Source organism: Quercus suber, unplaced genomic scaffold (assembly GCF_002906115.3).
Source record: "Quercus suber isolate HL8 unplaced genomic scaffold, Cork oak 2.0 scaffold_490, whole genome shotgun sequence".
In the NCBI taxonomy this organism is placed as follows: Eukaryota; Viridiplantae; Streptophyta; class Magnoliopsida; order Fagales; family Fagaceae; genus Quercus; species Quercus suber.
Window position 1 is genome coordinate 248,186 of NW_027069939.1, and position 20,935 is coordinate 269,120.

Genomic DNA, 20,935 nt, shown 5'->3' on the forward strand with positions numbered 1-20,935 from the left:
AAAATGTTAATGTCAAAATCATCCGGATTATGACACATCTTTCATTCTCTTCAAGACTTCATCGAGACAATTTATTTGTGTGCTTGGAATTGTAGTTGGAAAATTATGATGATTGTATAGTGAAGCTGAACTTAATTAGTACCAGCTGCATACCACGCACGCGGACACGGGCACAGCTTTATATGAAACTCCAAATCTCCTAGAATAGCACATACAGCCATACAGGATGCATATGTGAACAGTGAAGTGCCCAATGGTCTAAGCATAGTGTGACACTGGCTACAATAGCGCAAGGCCTTATCGTAACGAAGGCCTTGATTGCTGTAACATGTTTAAGTGATTTGGTTTGGACCTATTGGTTTCCTTTTTAATAAACAACTTCTTTGTTTTTAAACCTCTAAAATAAAAAATAAAAAGGAATTAAATTCAATAACAATTCCGTGTAAATCACTATGTTTATAGTATCTAATAAAATATTACCACATCATACTTTTCCAAAAAGAAAAATAAGGAGTATTCACGTACAAATACACTCCTAATTGTAAACTCTTTTATTTTATTTATTTTTTAATAATCTTCTTCTCTACGTTTCTCGTCTAGCTTTCTCAATAAATACTCTCATCTCTCCTCTTTCTTCTGTGTTTATCTGCACTTTAAAATTTTCTTTTCATCATAGTTGTAGATTGATGAATTTGGGGGAACAATAAAATCGCAACAAGGGCTTTGAATTTAACCAAATTGTGTTTAGTTGAAGGGGTGAAAAAGTAGAAATGATGGAAAACTCTTTTGTTTATATAAATTTACTCCTATGTTCTTATTACATAATATGGAATAAATAATTTATTTGTACTTATTAAATAATATAAAAATTAACAAATCATACATATAAAATTATATTATTTATCTTTATTAATTATTATAAATATTATAATCTAATATATACTGGGCTGGACTTGTTACTGGGTGGAAACCAAAAAAAAAACTGGGCAACAATAACGGTGCTGGACATATTCACCGGTCTATAATACAGCTCAAAGATGGCCTGGCCCCAAAAAAAATTATATGTAATTTTTTTTTTTTGTGACCCTTAAAATAAAATTTTGAACACCTTAACTCTAAATTTTGTTCAAATCCAATTGAAATAAACTTGAAATATGATCATCTTAGTGTTATTTTTATAATATTTTTTACAATAAAGGTTAAGTGAGAAGTTGTAATTAGATTTTTATCTAAACTCATAACCGACGTCACTTTTTTACATACCTTTAACAACTTACCATCTAGATTTTATTATGTAACTATTGTGTTAGTAGCACTACTCTTAAAATTGCTCATTTGTTAAAAAATAAATAAATATTCTCTCTGAACTTTGGCTTACTTTGACATTGATGATAGAATATTGAAACTGGTTTTTCTTGCACTTTTCTTCATTGTCAGCAAAAAATTACACTTGTGCAATTAACTAATCTATATTTACATCTATGATTCTTTTCTCAGTTTCTCTTTCTCCCTTCTATGTTTTCTTTATGTCTAATCAAGCCGTTTAATAAGTGTTCTACAGTTTTTTGAGTCCAAAAAGTTTTTTAGTATTTGCTTCAATTCCAAGAGAACGACCACGTGTGTGGTTAAAAATTCATACACTTCAAAAGCATATAAGTTACTATTTTTTTTCCCTTAGTTTCACGTTTACCCCCAAACATACTCTTAAGTATGTTACTATTCTTTTTTATCATATATTTTTATTTAATTGATATTACACATGATTATAATAACTTATTATTAATTTGACAAATATTATGATTAGTTATTATTTTTATTTATTTATGCATTCAATTGTTGTTTTCTTACTGATCTTTAAACTATTAATAATTTTTTTAGACTATTGTACAGTATAGTTGTATTGTAAACTATTTAAAATACTATGTTAGATTATTGTATGTAATATGACAATTGTATATATATACAAAAAAAAAATTAATAATTTTATTTTTTTACTCCCTTCAACAAAATCCTAGCTATTGACACCATTGACCCCCTAAAAAAAATCTTAAGAGCTGCCACTGTGAAAGACCATTTTTGCAAATCTGGACATTTTCCTTTTTTATTATTTATGAATAGAAGACTTTATTAGGTGCTTGAAACCTAAAACACAAATTCCGTCTTATTTATATATATGGTCCTAGGCCTCCTGGTCATGTGTGTGGACCATGTGGTGAAGTGGGTGGGGTAGGTGAGACCTGTGAAAAGCATTAAAATTTGAGGCCAATTTGGTCATTCACTAGAACATGAGTTTTCATACTTGTTTTCTCTTTGATTTGAAGAGATGAATTTTTCGTGGGTTAGACAAGAAAATGTCTGAACTACATTAAAAGATTTCTATATTTTCTCTCCTTATTAAACTAGACCCAAGGAATAAAGTCTTGTGCTTTTGAAGTGCCAAAATCATTGGCCTTACGTTGGTTGCTCGCTTCTGAGGCTGGTTCGCCCCTGAACCTCCCTGTAGAAAGTGTAGCATTGTAGTACCTTGTCAAGAGGAGTTTGTGTCCCCGTGGATAACTAAGTTATTCATAGGCTTGTTGGGTTGTTTTTCTGGGGTTCCAGGGAAACACTTTTTCTACTCTCCTTCATCTACGGTTGTCAAACCTTCGATGGATGATCTGTCAACTCGTTGGAAGTCCCTCTCTCTTTCAAAGAAGGAAGGCAACGGTCTGACCCTAAACTCTGACCAAGTCATATCGGAGTTCTCCATGGTAGCCAGGTTCCTAACACGACGTCCTCTTAACCTGGATGCCATTGCAAACATGTTCAACCCCCTCTGGAGATCAAAATCCGGTTTTCGCATGAAGTTCATAGGGGATCACCTAATCCTCTTCTCGTTCGACTCCAAGGAAGAGGTGGACAGAATCCTTGCAGCTGAGCCATGGAGCTTTGACAAGTGCACCATGGTTCTATCAAGGCATGAACTTTCGACTTCAGTCACTACATCGGACATGAACATAGTATCCTTTTGGGTGCAGGTGCACAATATTCCCCTCCGCTTTCGAAACAAAGAGGTGGCGGAAAAGATTTGCGAGGTGATAGGTTTGGTTACCCAACTCGAAAACCCCCAGGACTGTGACGGAGGAAGTTTTATACGGATTCGTGTCGATGTCAACATCTCCCTTCCCCTTTGCCGTGGCCGCCTCATCACACTGGATAACAGTGAAGCACATTGGGTCTCGTTTAAATACGAGCGCCTCCCCAACCTTTGCTACTGGTGCGGTTGCCTCACTCATCCAGATAAAGACTTTGAACGTTGGATTAACAGTGAGGGAACGCTAAGCAAAGAAGATCAACATTTTGGATCGTGGCTGAAAGCAGCTCCCTTCTTGGCTTCTAGGAAAGCTTTTCTCTCTGTTCTGGGCTTCTACGCCAGCAAGAAAACCGATAAAAAAGGTCAGGAACAGGCCGGACCCAAGCCAAAGAGTGAAGACTCTCCTCCCTCGTCGGCGAGTGAATCATCACCTGCTATGCCACCGAGAAATCAGGAGCCAGACCTGTCACCAAAAAGCCTGGTACAAGACGTGAACCTCGCCTCGAATAGGTCCAAAGGACAGTCAACTACTGACACGAAATTCCTGGAGCCACCCTTTTCGGTAAACCCAACGAAATACACGCAAAAGGTAAATTTCGATCAAATCATTGCTGACATAGATGAGGATATCTGCTGCTTTGACAAAGTGGACTCAGTTGATAAAAACGTAAATGTGCTCCACCCGGCCCACAACCATCTTGACGTTAAAGGGCCAAATCCAGGAAATGACACCCCCAAAAGTACCCCCACCAAAGCCACGAACCTAAGCCCACTAAAAGACATTACCAACCACTCCCCAGCCCAATACCCGTTGTGCCAAGGAAATGAAAAACGTTGGGTACACATCCAGCAATCCTCAAAAATAGCAGAGGATGAAAACCTCGAAGTTTCTTGTGGCAAACGTGGTTCACTTCCCACCACAGAGAACTCCTACTCTCGGGAAAAAAGAGCAGTGTCCGTTGATGGCTCTGCAACCCCCTTACCCCAAACGGCGGTGGCTGGCAAGCAGCCCCGCCGATCAAGATAAGTCTCCTCTTCTGGAACGTGCATGGGCTTGGGAACCGGCGCACCGTTCAAGAGCTCGAACGATTCATCCGAGCACAAGATCCCACCGCCCTCTTCCTAGCCGAGACATGGGCGGGTGAAGCAAGACTGTTTAATTTGTGTACTGAGATGAGTTTTGATCATTGTTGGGCTTCGCCTCAAGCAAACCGTTTGGGAAGTCTAGCTATGTTTTGGAAGAACACAGTTAAGATAGAAGTTGTCTCCTCGTCGCCAAACTATATTGATGCTGTGGTTGGGGATTCGGTGATTGGGCAGTGGCGTCTCACGGGCTTATACGGTTTTGCTGATCCGGCAAAAAAGTATGAAACTTGGGCCCTGCTCCGTCAGCTGCGTTCAAGGTTCTCGCTGCCGTGGCTGGTCACTGGGGATTTCAACGAAATCCTTTGGTCGCATGAAAAATGTGGCTTAAGTCCGCGGAGGGAAAACCAAATGAAAGCTTTTCGTGACGTATTAGACGAATCGGGGTTGAAGGATTTGGGCTTTGTGGGCAAGAAGTACACATGGAAAGGCCATCGTCATGGAGGCCTTGTGCTTGAACGATTGGACCGAGCGTTTGCCAACAATCTGTGGCTCTCCCAAAGACCGGGTACAAAAGTTCAGCACCTCCACTCCAACTCCTCGGACCACCAAGCCATTATTGTGAAACCCGAAGGTATCATTCCTAAACCAAATCGCCCTTTTAAATTTGAACAAATGTGGCTTAGAGACAGAGGATGTAGCAACACTGTAACCAATGCATGGGGTCCACCTATATTGGGGGCTACAATGTCTGAGGTAGCAGGGAAAATTAAGAACTGTGGAGAAAAATTAACAGTGTGGAGTAAAAATTCTTTTGGAAGTGTTAGGAAGCTCCTGGAGCTGAAGAAGAAACACCTAGACAAAGCTGAGATAGAAGCAGCTAAAGGGGGGGATCAATTGCTGGTAAAATCTCTCCAAAAGGAAATAAATGACCTGCTTGATAAGGAAAGCCAAATGTGGCAACAGCACTCTCGTGCGCTTTTTTTGAAATGTGGAGACAGAAATACAGCTTACTTTCACACCAAGGCCTCCCAACGATTTCGGAGAAATCGAATTATTGGGCTAAGAAATAGTCAGAATGTCTAGTGTACTGAGGAGACTCAGATAAAAAACATTGCTCTCGAGTTTTATCAGTCCCTGTTCACATCCTCCTCCCCTACAAATTTTGATGAAGTACTTCACAAGGTTCAGCCCTCTGTCACGGCAGATATGAATACACTACTACTCTGCTAGTTCAATCGGGAAGAGATTGAAATCGCCATGAAACAAATGGCACCCATCACAGCTCCGGGCCCAGACGGCATGCCCCCTCTCTTCTTCCAGACCTTTTGGAGTACGGTGGGAGAAGACGTTTGCTCTGCTGTGCTTGACTGCTTGCAAAATTGTAAGATCCCTACTGATATAAACCGTACTCATATTGCGTTAATTCCAAAAGTTAAATCCCCGGAAAATATTTCTGAATTTCGACCGATAAGTTTATGTAGTGTGATTTATAAAGTGCTGTCAAAAGTTTTAGCAAATAGGCTCAAAGTAATCCTCCCTTCAGTAATTTCAGAAAATCAGAGCGCGTTTTAGGCAGGTCGAGTGATTACAGACAACATTTTAATGGCTTTCGAAACACTACACTATATGAAGCACTCTCAATTTGGCCGGTCGGGCTTCATGGCTTTGAAGCTTGACATGAGTAAAGCTTACGACCGCGTTGAATGGAAGTATTTGGAACTTGTGATGAAGCGCATGGGTTTTGCGGACAAATGGGTGGACTTAATGATGGAATGCATTTCATCGGTTAGCTATTCGATCCTTATCAACGGTGAACCATCAGCACCCTTTTATCCAACCAGGGGCATTAGGCAAGGGGACCTTTTTTCCCCTTACCTATTTCTTTTTTGTACGGAAGGCCTTCATAGTCTCCTTCAACATGCAGCGGACTCAGGCCAAATTCGCGGAGTCTCGATATGTAGAAATGGTCCTAGACTGACTCACCTCTTCTTCGCCGACGACAGCCTGCTCTTCTGCAGATCCTCCATTGAGGAGTGTCACAAAATTCAGGACCTTTTGAGTAGCTATGAAAGTGCCTCAGGACAGCAACTAAACAAGTCAAAGACCTCTCTCTTCTTCAGTAAATCAACATCAGCAGACTCCATTGATCAAATCACAACTCTCCTAGGGGTTCAGGAGGTTAGGCAGTATGAAAAATACCTCGGCCCTTGTGGGGAGAAACAAGAAGGCCAGCCTCATGTTCATTAAGGAAAGAGTTTGGGCAAAGTTGCAAGGGTTGAAAGAACAACTTCTTTCCCAAGTTGGGCGCGAGGTGTTGTTAAAGGCGGTAGTGCAGGCTATACCAACCTACGCCATGAGTTGCTTCAAACTTCCCATCACTTTGTGCAATGACATTGAACAACTAATCCGGAAATTATGGTGGGGTCATAGAGGGGAGCAAAGGAAAATTCACTAGTCAAAATGGAGCACTCTTTGTCTCCCTAAGGACCTCGAGGGCTTGGGATTTAAGGAACTCCAGAAATTTAATGACGCCATGTTAGCAAAGCAAGTGTGGAGACTGTCAGAGGAGAAGAACTCTCTTTTCCACCGCTTCTTCAAAGCTAAATTTTTTCCGGATGGGAATATTTTTGAGGCAGAGGAAGGCAATGGGTCCTTCGCGTGGAAAAGCATCCTCAAAGGGAGGGAGATAATTAAGAAGGGTGCCAATTGGAGGGTGGGTAACGGAGATAATATCCGCATTTACCTTGACAGGTGGCTGCCTGACCCTCACTGTGCTAATGTCCAATCCCCCCCAATTTTCTATGGTTGTGATGCGCAGGTTTCAGTGTTAATAGACAAGGAAAGAAGCTGCTGGATCGAAGATGCAATAGACAATAACTTCCTACCCCATGAAGCCAAGCTGATCAAATCAATCCCTCTGTGCTTCAGCGCGGCAAAAGACCAATTGTACTGGCCGGGGAGAGTGGATGGAGTCTACTCGGTAAAGGCTGGGTACAGATTTTTGATTGAGGATGAGAGGTCCCCAAACGCAGATCCATTGCCCCCCTCCCAGGCAAAAAATCCTTGGAAGGAGCTTTGGAAACTGAGGATTCCAAACAGAACAAAAACGCTGATGTGGCGAGCAATCTCGAATGCTCTTCCTTCTCGGCTCAACTTGATGAAAAGGAAAGTCCTTAATGAGGCCACATGTCAGGTATGTGGATTGGAGCCGGAATCTTCTATGCATGCTTTGTGGTTGTGTCCAAACCTGGCTGTGGTCTGGGATGCGCATTTTGGCAAACTTAGGAATGAGACTAAAGATTGCACAAATTTGCTGGATGTCTTTCGAGTAGGCTTGGAGAATGGGCACCCCTCTGACTTGGTTGCTATGGTCACATCTCTAATCTGGCAGCGAAGGAACAAGCTCCGAATAGGTGAACCAGTGTCTGATTTGCGGCTTCTTTACTCTACGGCAAAGGAGGCGTTACAGGAATTCCAACACGCCCACACCCCGGCATCACATTCTGCCCCTGCCCGAATCCACAGCAAATGGGAGCCTCCTCCCTCAGATTGGGTGAAAATAAACTTTGATGGCGCTATCTTTCAATCGAAAGGTGAGGCAGGTCTTGGAGCCATCATTCGCAACGACCATGGTCTAGTTATGGCTGCATTGACACAAGTAATTCCATTGCCCACCTCAGTGGAGACGGTGGAAGTGTTGGCAGCAAGACGAGCTCTTTACTTTGCACAAGAGCTTGGTTTCGATCATATCATCCTGGAGGGCGACTCAGACATTGCTATTCGAGCCATGAAGGAAGATAGCTTCTCTGCAGCGAGCTTTGGACACATTCTCGCTGACATCAAGGTCTTATCTTCTAATTTTAGGCACTTAGTCTTCAAACATACACGCAGGATGGGAAACAAAGTAGCCCATAGCATAGCTAGGGCAGCATGTAACTTTTTTCCTATTTGTACTTGGATTGAGGATGTTCCTGAAGCCTTTGTTGTAGTCTATCTTTCTGAAATTTTAATGGAAGCATAGCTCCCCCCCTTCTCTCAGGGGGTGGTTTCTCAAAAAAAAAAAAAAAACTAGACCCAAGTCTTTTTTCTCTCCTTTATCTTCCATCCTCCTTATTTTATCTCCAATTAAGCATACCCTAAGTGAATGGGCAAAGCATGGGGATAAATATTTTTGCATAAATCACCCTAAAACCTTGTAGTAGATTTGCTAATTGGCCTTTTTCCTCATGTCAACTAAGGGAAAGTGTGTTAGGGTAGTAGCTCTAATCACCATAAAATTAGGCATTAAGTTTGCCAACTAGTTGTTCCCTCGGGCTGGCTGGTGGGATGTATATACCACTTTAATATGTAGATGGAATGGACAAGTAGCATAAAATGGGACGGTCGATTATTTAGCCACTATTTTTGGCCATGGTCCTTAATAAATCAATTTCTTTGTTTTTTCTAATTTTTTTTCTCTCTCTTTTAGGAGGTCTGGCTAACCTCGAATCTAGCCAATTTCATAAATTTCCTATCAATAACCTTCCATTTTCAAAACATTAACATTTGGTATTTAGAACCAATCTTTCCTGAATCATGACAGAAATTCAATCTACTTCCCACATGAATGAATCCATTACTAACCTCAAGAAAACCATTGATCATCACAATCAATCAACCAATAGCTGAGTTCTATCAATCAAGAATTGAGCTTCATTACCCTTGCATAGGAAGTTAACTGAAGCAAACGAGAGGAGACCAAAGCAAAATTTTACCCCCCCCCCCCTTCTCTCAGGGGGTGGTTTCTCAAAAAAAAAAAAAAAAGGTGTTAGGTGTGTGTAATTGTATTTGAGGATATTGTATGTGAATGTAAAAGTGCCGTATGTTCTCTGGTATATCAGCAGTGATGCTTGTAAAGTGTTGTAATTTAAAAATTCAAAGTTTTAAATAAAAGTTCTTTGTTTCATCTTGTGTTTACTAACTCAACAGACCATCTCTTGGATTCACAAAACAGCCAACTTCATCAACTCTCACTTCTCCACCTTCAACCTCAACCTCAACCTCAAACAATCAAATCCAAAAAGGAAAAACCTAATACCTTTCTGCAGATTAAGCGTGAATTCTGTGAGGTGGGAAATTGGGTAGAGCTAGAGCCCGAGTGGATTGAGATTTGAGAGACTCGGAGGTCAAAGACTATAAACGTAGAGACATCGTCACTTTATAATTAAGCACAAAAAAAGATTATTATTACTCTTTTTTCACTCAAAAAATGATCGGAATTTTTAAAGCCCATTCTTATTGGGTTCAGACTAATTGGGTCACTTGTTAGTAAAAAATATAGCACCACTTCCTGCTTTCAATTGTTTTTAACGGGGCCTGGAATTTTAAAAAACAACCTTCATCTTTTACCAAGCCCAAAGCTCTAGATTGACCAATGGAATCCTTGTTCTTCTTTCTTTTTTTCTTTTTTTTTTTTTTTTTTGGGGGAGAAGAAGGCTGAAAATTCAAAGGAGTCCCATATTTAGAGTCTACTTTCTTTCAAAACATAATCCCAACCCGAATTTAGAATAAAGTCCAAACTATATTTATTTTCTCTTGTCTAAATAAGTTAACATTCAACATGCTATTCTAAGAGTTCGTTTGGATAGGCTGTTTACAAAAGTGTGTTTTTAAAACATGCGTTTTGAAAACACCATTTTAAAAACCACAAATAAGCGTTTGGTAAAAATGTGAAAATATGCATTTTCTATTTTTAAGCCATATTAAGCGTTTGGATAAACTGTTTTAAAAATGACTGTTTTGAGTATAAATTCTAAAATATGACTAAACTATTTTGTTCAGGTTATTTTGTTATTTTTTCTTTAATCGGTGTTTTTTTTAATTATTATTGAAAATATGTAATTAAGCCTGACAATTACATTAATAATAATAACAATAATGATGTTGTCGTCGTTGGAATTCATGGAGAGAAATTTATATAATTTAAAATTGAAAAAAAAAAAACCATCGAGAGGAAGATTTTAAAATGATTAGGAAAATAATTATATTAACATAATTACTAAAAAAAAATAAGCAAAGTTAATTGGTATAACTCAAGGGAATCAAACAAGTATTAAAGTAAATTTAAGATCATGAAATAAGCAGAGCTCATCAAAGTCATTGACAAAGAGTTGAAACTTGAAAGTGGAGGTAGATAATGTTATCATTAAGTCATCCATTTTTTTTTTAAGATGAACAAGTTTTGGCCCTAAGGAAGAGGAACAGTAGTGACCTCCACTTCATAAGCCAAAAGTCCCCAACCGATTATGCTGCTCCCTTGGAGTTGTTATTAAGTCATCCATGTAGTTTCAAAAGAGTGAGTATTCAAGGTTGTCATTAAAACATCAAAGAATTTCTTATGGTTATCCCAAAAAATGAAGCTAACCCAATATTAGTAAAAGTGCATGTGCAAAAACAGAATGAGCACCGTAGTTGAACTCAAACCCTACCCACCTCTCAACTAGACTATTATATACCATGGTTGAAATATATGATTTGTGTTTTTAAATTTGAATTTTGACGTTGATCAAGAGTGACAAAATATAATTAAAACAAAACTTTAGGCACTGCCAATCACTGCTATGTTTCCTTTATTGTGCTGCATGTTTTTCCACAGAATTAAGTCTTCATAAATAACTCTAATGCCCACAAACAATTATATTAAGCCTAGTTACACAACCTCAACAAACAAGATATGAAGAACATTTATCCCAAGTCAAAATTTTGGCAAATAACACGGTTCAACACACCTCATTAAAAAGACCTCCTGCCTAAACTCTCTCTACATATCTGAATTCACACGCTTAGACTCGAGGACTTTAATAGCTACTTCCACACCAAAAAATTATATTAAAACAACACCAAATAACTCAGCTGCTTGGTAAAATATTAATAAGTTGTGCAGCTGAGTTAAATAGATGGAAGCATATCAGAAGAATGAAAAATCCAGCAAACTACCAAGACTCTGTAAACAGTACTAATTACAAAGACTCAATTGGAAGTTTAGAAAAAGCTCCCCTAGTAGAGAAGCCTAAGAGTTAAGAGTTAAGACATTGTAATCATTATTGATTAGCATTCTCCAATTTCCTCATCATATAGTCTGACATAGATTGTCAACACCAAATTGGCAACACATCTGATATACAAATGCAGTCATGCAAAGTAAACAGAACAGCTAGAATCCCAAAGATACATGGGTTCATTTGATTAAGAGAGAGATTTACAATAATTACTAAAAAAAAATAGTAAGATCAACAGTTATTTAGAGGAAAATAGGAAGATCAATCCAATGCAATTGCAGAAGACATGGACTAGACATTCAAACACAGTGTATAATCAGAACTCTTCTAGCAGGAAAAATAAAAAATACAATAAAATAAGAAGAAGAAGAAGGCATAATAAGAAACAGCAGCCACACCAAACATCCAACCAAAATTTTATTCTAGTACCATCAGCTACCTCAAATTAATCACGATGCATCAAATAAGATAACAAAATTCAATCTTGAGTCAACAATAATCTACCTATCTTGACAAATGCCAGTCATATAAAGGCTTGTTTCCTGCTATTTAGCTGATTTTCATGTTAATAATCTACCTATCTTGCAAATCGCTCTTTGCTACATGACATTCTAATTTCTTACTGTAACATCTTAATTCTCTTACTCTACCCCAACAGCTATTCTTGAGGTCAGATTCCCTCTAAACAACCACAACAATTTCCACCATTAATCAAACCAATCCATCTAAGACCTTAACATGAATCTTGTCCCTCCTGCTCATATAGTCTCAATTTATACTTGCATTTTGACAATTACTGTTCTAGACATATGTATTTGAGTAACCTCAATCCTTACGACAACTTTCATGATGCAATGTCAAGCTCTCCCTGATTTTTGGAGTGGCTGCCTAATTGTACACAAATCCCTTTAGTTCTCAAATTTTAAATTATTATAATTGCTTTCTCAATTAATATCTTATTACCAAGTAGTAAGCATTTGTTTTAGATTTCCCAAGCTTCTCAACTACTTTATGACTAATGATTCACTCACTATTAACTTGCCGACTTTTGCCATCAAAAGAATCAAAACTAAAACACCAGTGGACATTTTGGAGTGGACATGGACATTACATGAACTTGGTAATGTTAACAAAAAGTTAAAATTTTATATAGTGAGTGAATGAACTTGGTAATGTTATGAATCAAAACTAAAAGAATCAATACGTACCTATACATTTATTCATGTACATGTTCATTTAAAATTTTGACTCTTTGTTAATAAGTTATGCAGAGTTTTCCTAGCATGATGGAGCTTTTATTTCTATGGCCTTAGTTACAATTATAGTTCCTAATTCAGGACCGGTTGGTATTATCAACATTACTCAAATTCTTTGTCTTGCTAAGGAATTCTAGACATGATAGGAACTACAAATTTGTTATAGTTTGGAGTGAATCAAAACTAATCTTTTTGGAGTGGCAATATGATTTTAGGATAAAAAAATTCCCTACAAACTCAAAAAAAAAAAAAAAGCATATATATATATATATATTTCAAGTTTTGAGTATATTGCCCACCCAGTTAGTTCATGGGCAGCTCTATTCATCTCTCTAGGAACCCAATTGAAGGAGGGTGCTCTGCACTTGGTCACCATTTTCCTAATACCATCAATAATTGCCTTAACCACCAACTAGGATATGGATTTGGAATCATACTTACCTCCACATAGGTTTTTACATCTCCTTGAATTAACATAAGCCATGCTTTATTGGGAAATTTCACATACTAATTATGGTGAATATCCTCTTATTTCACCTTTTTCTTATTCCTATATGGCCATCCAACAACTCACATAGCAAGGAATACCCATTAAGCTTTTTATCACTAAAGAAAATTAAAATTTGAATTTTTATTAAAAGCCCATAAACACAATCTTGATTCTTGAATGAGAAACAAAATAAAGAAAACTCCTTTATCCATTTATTCTCAATCCCACCAAAAAAAAAAAAACGAAATTCTGATTTCAATGACATCTGTGTCTAAAAATAAAAAGCAATTTTAAACAAAACCCAAATGGGCATGTATCAAAAGCAACTGAAAACCCAAATAAATTTACAACCCAGAAACAAAAACAACACCAGCAACAAGTCCTACAATCAAAATAAGTTCTAACATTTAGATTTCTAACAATGTGTAACCCACTATGCAAAAAGCCCAAATCTATAACATAAATTCAGCAAAAGAGGAACGGAGAATTGTTACCTAGCAAGCGAGATGAAGAATGAAGACCATAAACAAAGCAGAAGAGAGCCCGTGGAGACTAAGAGAACAGGGTAGCAGATATACATGGAGGAGTATAGACTGACTGAGAAAATTTTGAAGAGATATACAAGGGGAAGGGATAAAGCCGGTATTTCGGTAAAACTGATTATCGTTTTGGTGCAATTTTGATTTTCTGAAGAAAAAAATTGTAGTAACCCAATTTGCGTTTCTGAAAAAGAAGAGCTTTGTAATGTTTTGTAAATGTGAAAAATCTGGATTTTGAAAATGCAAACGGGCTGATTCTTGTGGAGCCAAACGGTTTATAAAGAGTTTGAAGATAATTTGAACATTAATTTTTCCTATAAAGTACATTAGGCAATGTAAGCTATGAAACTTGAGAAATGTTAACCACCTTAGAGTTGTTGGTTTAAGAACTATTTTAAAAATATTTTATTAAAAAAATATAAAGTAATTAATTTTTAACTTTTGGCCTTATTTACTTAATTTTGCTAACATATAGCATTTGTTAAGTTTCAACTAAAATTGAATGCAACTAGCTAAATTGAGTCAATTATTAAAAGTTCAGACATGGTTATTTAATTTTATTTCGAATACGATCCAAGTTCAAGTTAATAGCCAAATAAAACTATATGTTTAACCTTGATTCATTTTCTCGTTAAACAAGTTCGAGCTTGTTCACAAATTACCTAATTTACAATTCTTTTCGCGCATATAGTAAAACCATAACTAAAATTTTTTGTCCCTTCACAAATCTATAGTTTTTTACTATGAATTAATTGTTTATATTATTAATAAACTAACAATAATAATTTAACATCATATGAATTTATTTACAAACTTATACATTATAATTTTAACTCTATATAATTATATTTGTAGACAAATATAATTATATTTGTAGACAAATATAAATATATAAAAATATAATATTATATATAATTAAATCAAGCTTCATGCTCACAAGTTTATTCATAAATACATTATTATGTTTGAATTTGACTCATTTAATATTCAAGTCTTAACTTGAGCTTAAATTGACTTATTTACTAAACAAATGAGAATTTATTTGAGCACAATTTATCTAACTTTTTGCTTTAAATACTGTAAATAAAAACTAAAAGCTAAACTTGAATTTTTACTGAAAGTATTGTAGCAAAAAAGTAGAGTGAGACCTACAATAAGCAAAAAGAGACTTGACATTTTGAGCAAAAATCATAGAATGAGACTTACAGATAATTTTAACCAAAAACATAATAGTGAGACCCGCAAATAAATCCAAAAGTGGTTGAACAATAAGCTGTGGAAGCAAAAAAAAAAAAAAAAAAAAGCTTCATTATTGCAAGACTCATGTGAGACTCGCAAATAGTCCGTAAACAAGCTTTCAATGTGAGCTATGATCGAGCTATTTATGAAGAACTTGATTCATCTATAGCCCTACCTATCTATGAGACAGCATTAATGATGGAAGGTATTCTCTTGAAAATTGCCTCAGATATTATGTTAAAAGTTCTCATAAAAAGTAATTGTGCTTAATGTAATTTAATTGTGTTTGTTTTTAAGTCTATTAGTGCATTCTTTTGCATTTGAATCTGACCGGGCTTGTGCGTTTGTGGTTTTCGATGTGAGGTTGGATTTTGTTGTTTCCAAATTTCCACTTGCCAGCAAAGTTTTGTGCCAGCAGTTTAGTTGATTGAGATCTGAGCTTGGGTTTTGAGTTACAAGAAGCTTCTGACCATTATTATAGGTTGGATTTTTCCGGGTTATAACAGGGAGGAGTAATGAAAGAAAAGAGAGAGTGATGAAAAAACCCATAAAGGAGGAAAAATAAAGAAAAATGAGTCATTTTGATCTCATTGTATTGTGTTGAAACGGTTTCCACTAGTTCTAAGGTAAAATGAGAATAAGAAGTTGAATATAGAAATGGATGATCCAGTACATCTCTTTTCAATTAATTAGATTTAGAAGTTGTTGCCGGGAAAATTTGTAGAAGGCATCAACAATTTCTTTCATAATCCAGAAAAAATTTGAAGAACAAATTTCCAACAAGAAAATTGAATTTATTCATTCATTAACTCTTTATTTTACAATCATATGATTCATATCCTCTATTTCAACTTGTTTCACTATTCCCAGTTGGACTACCGGTCTCTACTTTATCTTCAGATTCTTCTGCTTTGTTTGCAGCTTCCACATTTTCAAGCTTGGTAGCACGAAACATTGCCAAATGAATATCCCCTAGCAATAAAAGAGACCCAAAGTTTAGCTGTTAAGATGGAACTTCTGAAGCTCATGAAATAAACAATGCTATAATCTGCTACATTCAACAATGCAACATGGATACTTGGTTAGAGTTGAATCCCTATGTTAAAGAAATTGAGAAGATCAATTATTTTTTCTTGATACTTCTTCAAAACAATATTACCATAAGCATTCTATAAAACCTCTTTTCTTTGTTTTTTGGCAACTTGTTTTGAACATTACCGTGTTCATATGAAATATAAAACAAAGATTGATTCTACATATGGGATGTGAAAAACCACTAGTTTTAACCTCTTAGACAAGTAAAGAAAGTATGGTAAAGTAGATAAGAATTTCCATAGCATCCATTTTATGATTGTAATAAACAATGTACTAATTTTCTGTTCATTGACTATAGATTTTCCCTAGGAGAATAAGATTTTGAATCTGTATAAGTTAGATCAAGTTCAGGGAAAAAGGCAAAAGATATTCAACACTGAAAGTCTATGTTTTAAGTAATTTGTTAAGTATCAAATTTTATTACTTAATTGGCACAAATGGCAATTAATCCAAGCATTTGTTGGTGTCTGTCCAGCAAAATGACCAGCTCTAATGCCAGTTCTTAATTAGATATATAAACTATTTAAAGTAGCAGAGCAGTGAAGTTTGAGTGCTAAAGATGGTGAATCAAGAAGGATAATACCAGAGACTTAAAAATAACAGAATACTCAACAAATTTTCATTATCACAATCAAACAACTCAAGTTATACCTAGTATAGTCATTTGATACAAGTACACCACACTCAACTCATATAGACCTTGACAAGAAAACGAATTGCATTTTCAAGTCATGTAAAGCAAATTCGATTATGCAATATCATAAATTTATCATGCTTTTCATTCCATCAACATGAGAATTTTAGGATTTATTGGGGTGCTTCTATTATCAAAGAAAAAACTCCAACCCTTTGTGCCATGAACTGAATCAGCATCTTTGTAGGGTTCTGGCTAGTATTGATTTTGGCTTAAGCACAATTTTATTCTTCTCAATTCAAGTTTATTAAGTTGAAGTTATATTTGGGAGATATATGGTCAATGTGTCAATCATGCACCCCATTCCAACAGAATCTAGTGTTGTTTCAGTATGTGGAAGTTTTAATTTGATTTTCTAGCCCCTTCATATTTTCCATGGGCATTTAGAACCTGCCATAGCATCTACATATGAGCATCATTTTTTTTTCTATTGGTTATCACTAACCTGTGATTACCCTTCCAACAAAGGTTCTGAATTTGAAACCAAGAATAGAAAAACTGGTTTGATTGAATTTGACCAACTGTGGGAAATTGTACTAATTCCACAGAATTTAACCTGCAGAACAATAAGCCTCATGTTCCTCGAGACTTAGAGCTTTGCTATTCCTACAATATTTCTGTTTGAACTATAATTACATGGTGGGATACCATCTCACTCACTGTGGATACTACATAATTGAAGATGATTACAAAGAGATTGGCACCTTTAGGACCACCTTGGATCGAAGTCAATGTTCAAAAAATAATTTATGCAAAGCTCAAGAAACCCAGTGTTTTTTATACAGGATTGAACAAGATCTCACTATTTTATCTGAGAGGAATAGAGGGGCTATAGGAATATATGCGTTACTAATAATGAAGTTCTTTGAAAATAGTGTTGGAACCAATAAATATAATTCTTGGTTCCAATGATCTAGTCTTGGAACTTTGCCAAATTGCACTACTTACACAATCATCATGTCTGCTAAAAAAACTGCTCAAATTAGGAGGTACCTTGGGACTTCAAATGTCAGATTATTTGGTGGGGTACTAATAGCAAAATTAAGTTGGTTGCCATAAGAATGAAAAATGAAAACTTGTAATAATATTTCATTGCCAATTAAAGTGGCTGTTATCAATCATTAAACATAAAGATTCAGATTTAGAATAGAAGGACAAGATTTATTCTCACACATTGTGAAAATGTTTTGGCATTTTTTAGTTAATAGATCATTCTAGAGAAGGATAACTTTTGATTTTCTTTGCTGACGTTAATCTGATACTATTAAGTCCAGATTGTATTTATAAAGGGTGTGTTTATTCAATCATATTCTTTTTGAGGAGTATCAAACAGATCATAGCTTTCATGGACTTGAGTTGGAGAATTGAATTCATTATAGAAGGGTGTGTTTAGTTCATCAAATTCATTTTACACTAACAGGACGCAATAGGAATGAAAACAACATATATGTCATCAATTAAATAACACCAAAAACATGTCCATACAGCAGGTGATGAGGTTGACTAAATTTCAGGTTTAAGAATTAAAAATTGCAGCTCATGAATGCAGCAAAACAGACTAAGTGAATAAGTTTCCCACAAAAAAGATAAGAATTAAGTAATTAGGAGAAGTTAACTGAATGGTACCGAATATAATATAATTTCCAGGTAATACAGTGGCAGGAACTCCAGGTCTCAGCCGCTTGTCATCAATGAATGTCCCATTGGTGCTATCCAAATCTGTGACCAAGAGATTTCCATCTTTCTTCTGAATGCGGGCATGAAGACCAGATACTGCTAGAACTCAATTTTTAGCTTCAGTTTATGAGTAACATGATAACTGTCTGTCTGTTGGAATCCAGACATAAAGGTTTCCTGATGACAGATAATACTCTAAAAAAATACTAATAAAACAACATAAATAAACAATAATTTGATTAAATATTTTTTTTTAAGTAAATGGCTTTAATTAAAATTAAATTTTGTTTATAAATCAGCTAGACTAACAAATTCATCTTCAGAAAAGATCCAAAGATTTAATTCAGTGGTGATAGTTGGTGCAAAAATCAGGTTCAGAATTTTTGCAATCCACGGTGCACTCCATGAGGGGTATATACCACACATGAAAATTAGGATTAGAAACCTTGGAAAACCCATTAGGAAATTTTAAGTTGAAACATTATACCATAAATCTTTGTGACTTTATGAAAATAGTTGGAATAACTGGATTGAAATCACAATGAAACTTGTATGACTGTAGTGCATGACATAGCATCAGAAGGGATTTAGGTAGAAATACCTGTCGCAATAGGAATCACGATATTGGCTTTCTCAGGAACACGGCCAACTGTGACCTCATTCTAGATAAAGTTTAAACAAACATGTCATCTTATTGCATGGTTAAGTTCTACACAGAATCATTATAACAGATGCTAAGACTTCTTACAGAAACAATTTCAAATGCATCTGGCATTTTGACCTTCGAACCTATGTGTCTTGAATCTCCATCACCTACCACATAGCAAATATGTAGATGATTTGTTAAATCTTAAACAAGAATGCTTCATTAATGAAATATAAAAGGAGTTAATCTGATTGCAACCTAAGCCAAATAATCGTTAGATTATTTTGTAAAGGGTATCAATCAAAACAGCACAGAAGTTCCTCCTTGTAATTTTGAATAAAGCACAAATGTGAGTCCTGTGGACCTTGAAGTGGCCCATGAAGAAAAGAAAATTGGCATATTTGGTGCTATAACTCAGGTTACTTATCGCACAGTGCAACATTAAAAGAGCAATTTTTTCTTACAACAATTGGGAAGGGGGATTCAAACTTAAGTTTTCTTCAAAGACAGAACCGAATAGTGCCATTTAGCCACAAGGCTCTTGGCAAGAATAAGGGAGCAGTTTCTATGGGGATTGTGAAGCATTAAAACTCAGCACAAGGTGAAGCATATTTCTGCATTTCTATTAGACATTGAATTGCAGGAGAGTATCAATAAGTCCCGTGGACTTATTAGAAGAAGTCATGTGGTTTCAAGGTCCAAATTTACATCACCAAGCATGTCATCAAAAGAAGATCACTACTTTTTTTCTGATCCCATATGAGTCACTGGTTTACTTATATTCACTGAGCATATGATACAGGATGGGTTTAAGAGAATAACAAATTTAGATCACAAAAATGGTCAACTAAAGTTCAGAGTGGATTCAACTACATTATACCAATATAGAAAGAGAGTTCACTAACCAACAGGTTCAAGAAGCCATCTTTCTGCCACATCTGTTGGAGGGCTTTCAGCCTCAGAAGCATTTATGGCTCCAACATTCTTCAGTTGTCTTGTTTTGATTCCAACACCTTTTAACTGTGTGAGAAAGCTCTTAGAGGACTGAAAGGTGACTGAACTAAAACCAGCATAAGAAGCTTTAGAATGAAAGAATGGAAGTGATGGAGGTGAAGAAAAGTTTATTGAAGGCTTTGGAAGCTTGGCATAGGAAAGAGACTGAGCAGTTACTTCCATTTGTGCAGTGCTGGTTGTTCAGTCTGTGGCACTAAAAAACTAGGTGTTTGCTCATATAGTTTGGTTTGGATATTGGTGGTGGAGTATGTGGCAGCCATTTATTGCTCTGAAAGGGATTTGGTTTGGATAACAAAAACATTTTGAGTCCGACCGAGAGTACTTTGTGCGACTGGAATGGCAAAATATTTAGGCCGCTAAGTGTTCAAATACATATTTTTAATTTTTAAATAATTTTATATTTTTTATATATATATTTATTTATATGTATTTTTTTAAAAATTAAAAATTGTTATTTAAATACATATATTAAATGAGCCCTTAGTTTGATATTGACAAATTTTTTTTTAATTCAACTTTTTTTTTTAGAAGTATTTATTACGCACAAGTGTTTTGCAACTGAAAACGAGGGATCAAGTTGGATCATTCTAATTTATAATTTTTGTAAGTACATACAAATTTTAAAAACAAAATTTATAAAGAAATGCATTAATTCTGTTGAGTTACAAAATTTTTTTATAGAAAAATAGAATTTTAACTAGAAAGAGTTTTATCCCCTCGAAAAAAAAAAAAAAAAAACTAGAAAGAGTTTTAAAATTCTGGGTAAATTATAGAATTTTTTAAAATTTAATTTCAACTTTTTTAAAAGATTATAAAATAGTTCAATAATTTTTTTTTAAAGATGAGATTTGTATAGAATTTAAGAACTTTTTTATGTAAAGTTATAAGACAATCTTAATTTTCCCCCAAAAAGAATTATAGAATATAGAGCTTCTATTTTTTTGGGTTAAAATATCTTGTTGTCTTTAAGTTTGTATTGATTTTTTTTTAATTTAAAATTTTCGTTTTTTATCCCTAAAATTTGTAGAATTTCATTAGTTTAAAGATTAAAAAAAAAGTAAAATTATTTTTTTCAATAATTTAGGGATA

At 35.5% G+C, this 20,935-nt stretch overlaps 2 protein-coding genes and 1 long non-coding RNA gene across 4 annotated transcripts; 2 read left to right on the forward strand and 1 right to left on the reverse strand.

Moving 5' to 3' along the window:
• Positions 1-4,246: 4,246 nt before the first annotated feature.
• Positions 4,247-5,242, forward strand: LOC112025417 (uncharacterized). The gene has a single exon (XM_024058090.1). The coding sequence runs from the start codon at positions 4,247-4,249 to the stop codon at positions 5,240-5,242; it is 996 nt and encodes a 331-aa protein (XP_023913858.1).
• A 9,528-nt stretch (positions 5,243-14,770) lies between these two features.
• LOC136063141 (uncharacterized) lies at positions 14,771-15,921 on the forward strand. The gene is made up of 2 exons (XR_010624841.1): positions 14,771-14,925; positions 15,642-15,921. It is a non-coding gene; the product is annotated as an uncharacterized LOC136063141 (long non-coding RNA).
• Positions 15,458-20,133, reverse strand: LOC112033082 (zeaxanthin epoxidase, chloroplastic). Of its 2 annotated transcripts, none has more exons than XM_024065861.2 (5): positions 19,738-20,133; positions 18,935-18,999; positions 18,788-18,848; positions 18,136-18,285; positions 15,458-15,692 (listed from the first exon to the last, which is right to left on the reverse strand). In XM_024065861.2, the coding sequence occupies exons 1-5, from the start codon at positions 20,006-20,008 to the stop codon at positions 15,568-15,570; spliced, it is 672 nt and encodes a 223-aa protein (XP_023921629.2). In that variant the 5' UTR covers positions 20,009-20,133; the 3' UTR covers positions 15,458-15,567. The 2 variants fall into 2 exon arrangements, with proteins under 2 accessions (XP_023921629.2, XP_023921630.2); XM_024065862.2 differs by having other exon boundaries at positions 18,136-18,282; positions 19,738-20,126.
• Between the last annotated feature and the right edge of the window lie 802 nt (positions 20,134-20,935).

Coding starts and splice junctions, on each gene's coding strand:
- LOC112025417 (XM_024058090.1), top strand. CDS start 4,247: ATGAGTTTTGATCATTGTTGGGCTTCGCCTCAAGCAAACCGTTTGGGA.
- LOC112033082 (XM_024065861.2), bottom strand. CDS start 20,008: ATGGAAGTAACTGCTCAGTCTCTTTCCTATGCCAAGCTTCCAAAGCCT. Junction 19,000..19,737: donor ATGGCTTCTTGAACCTGTTG/GTTAGTGAACTC, acceptor GCTATGTGGTAG/GTGATGGAGATTCAAGACAC. Junction 18,286..18,787: donor CGTGATTCCTATTGCGACAG/GTATTTCTACCT, acceptor ATTGAGTTCTAG/CAGTATCTGGTCTTCATGCC.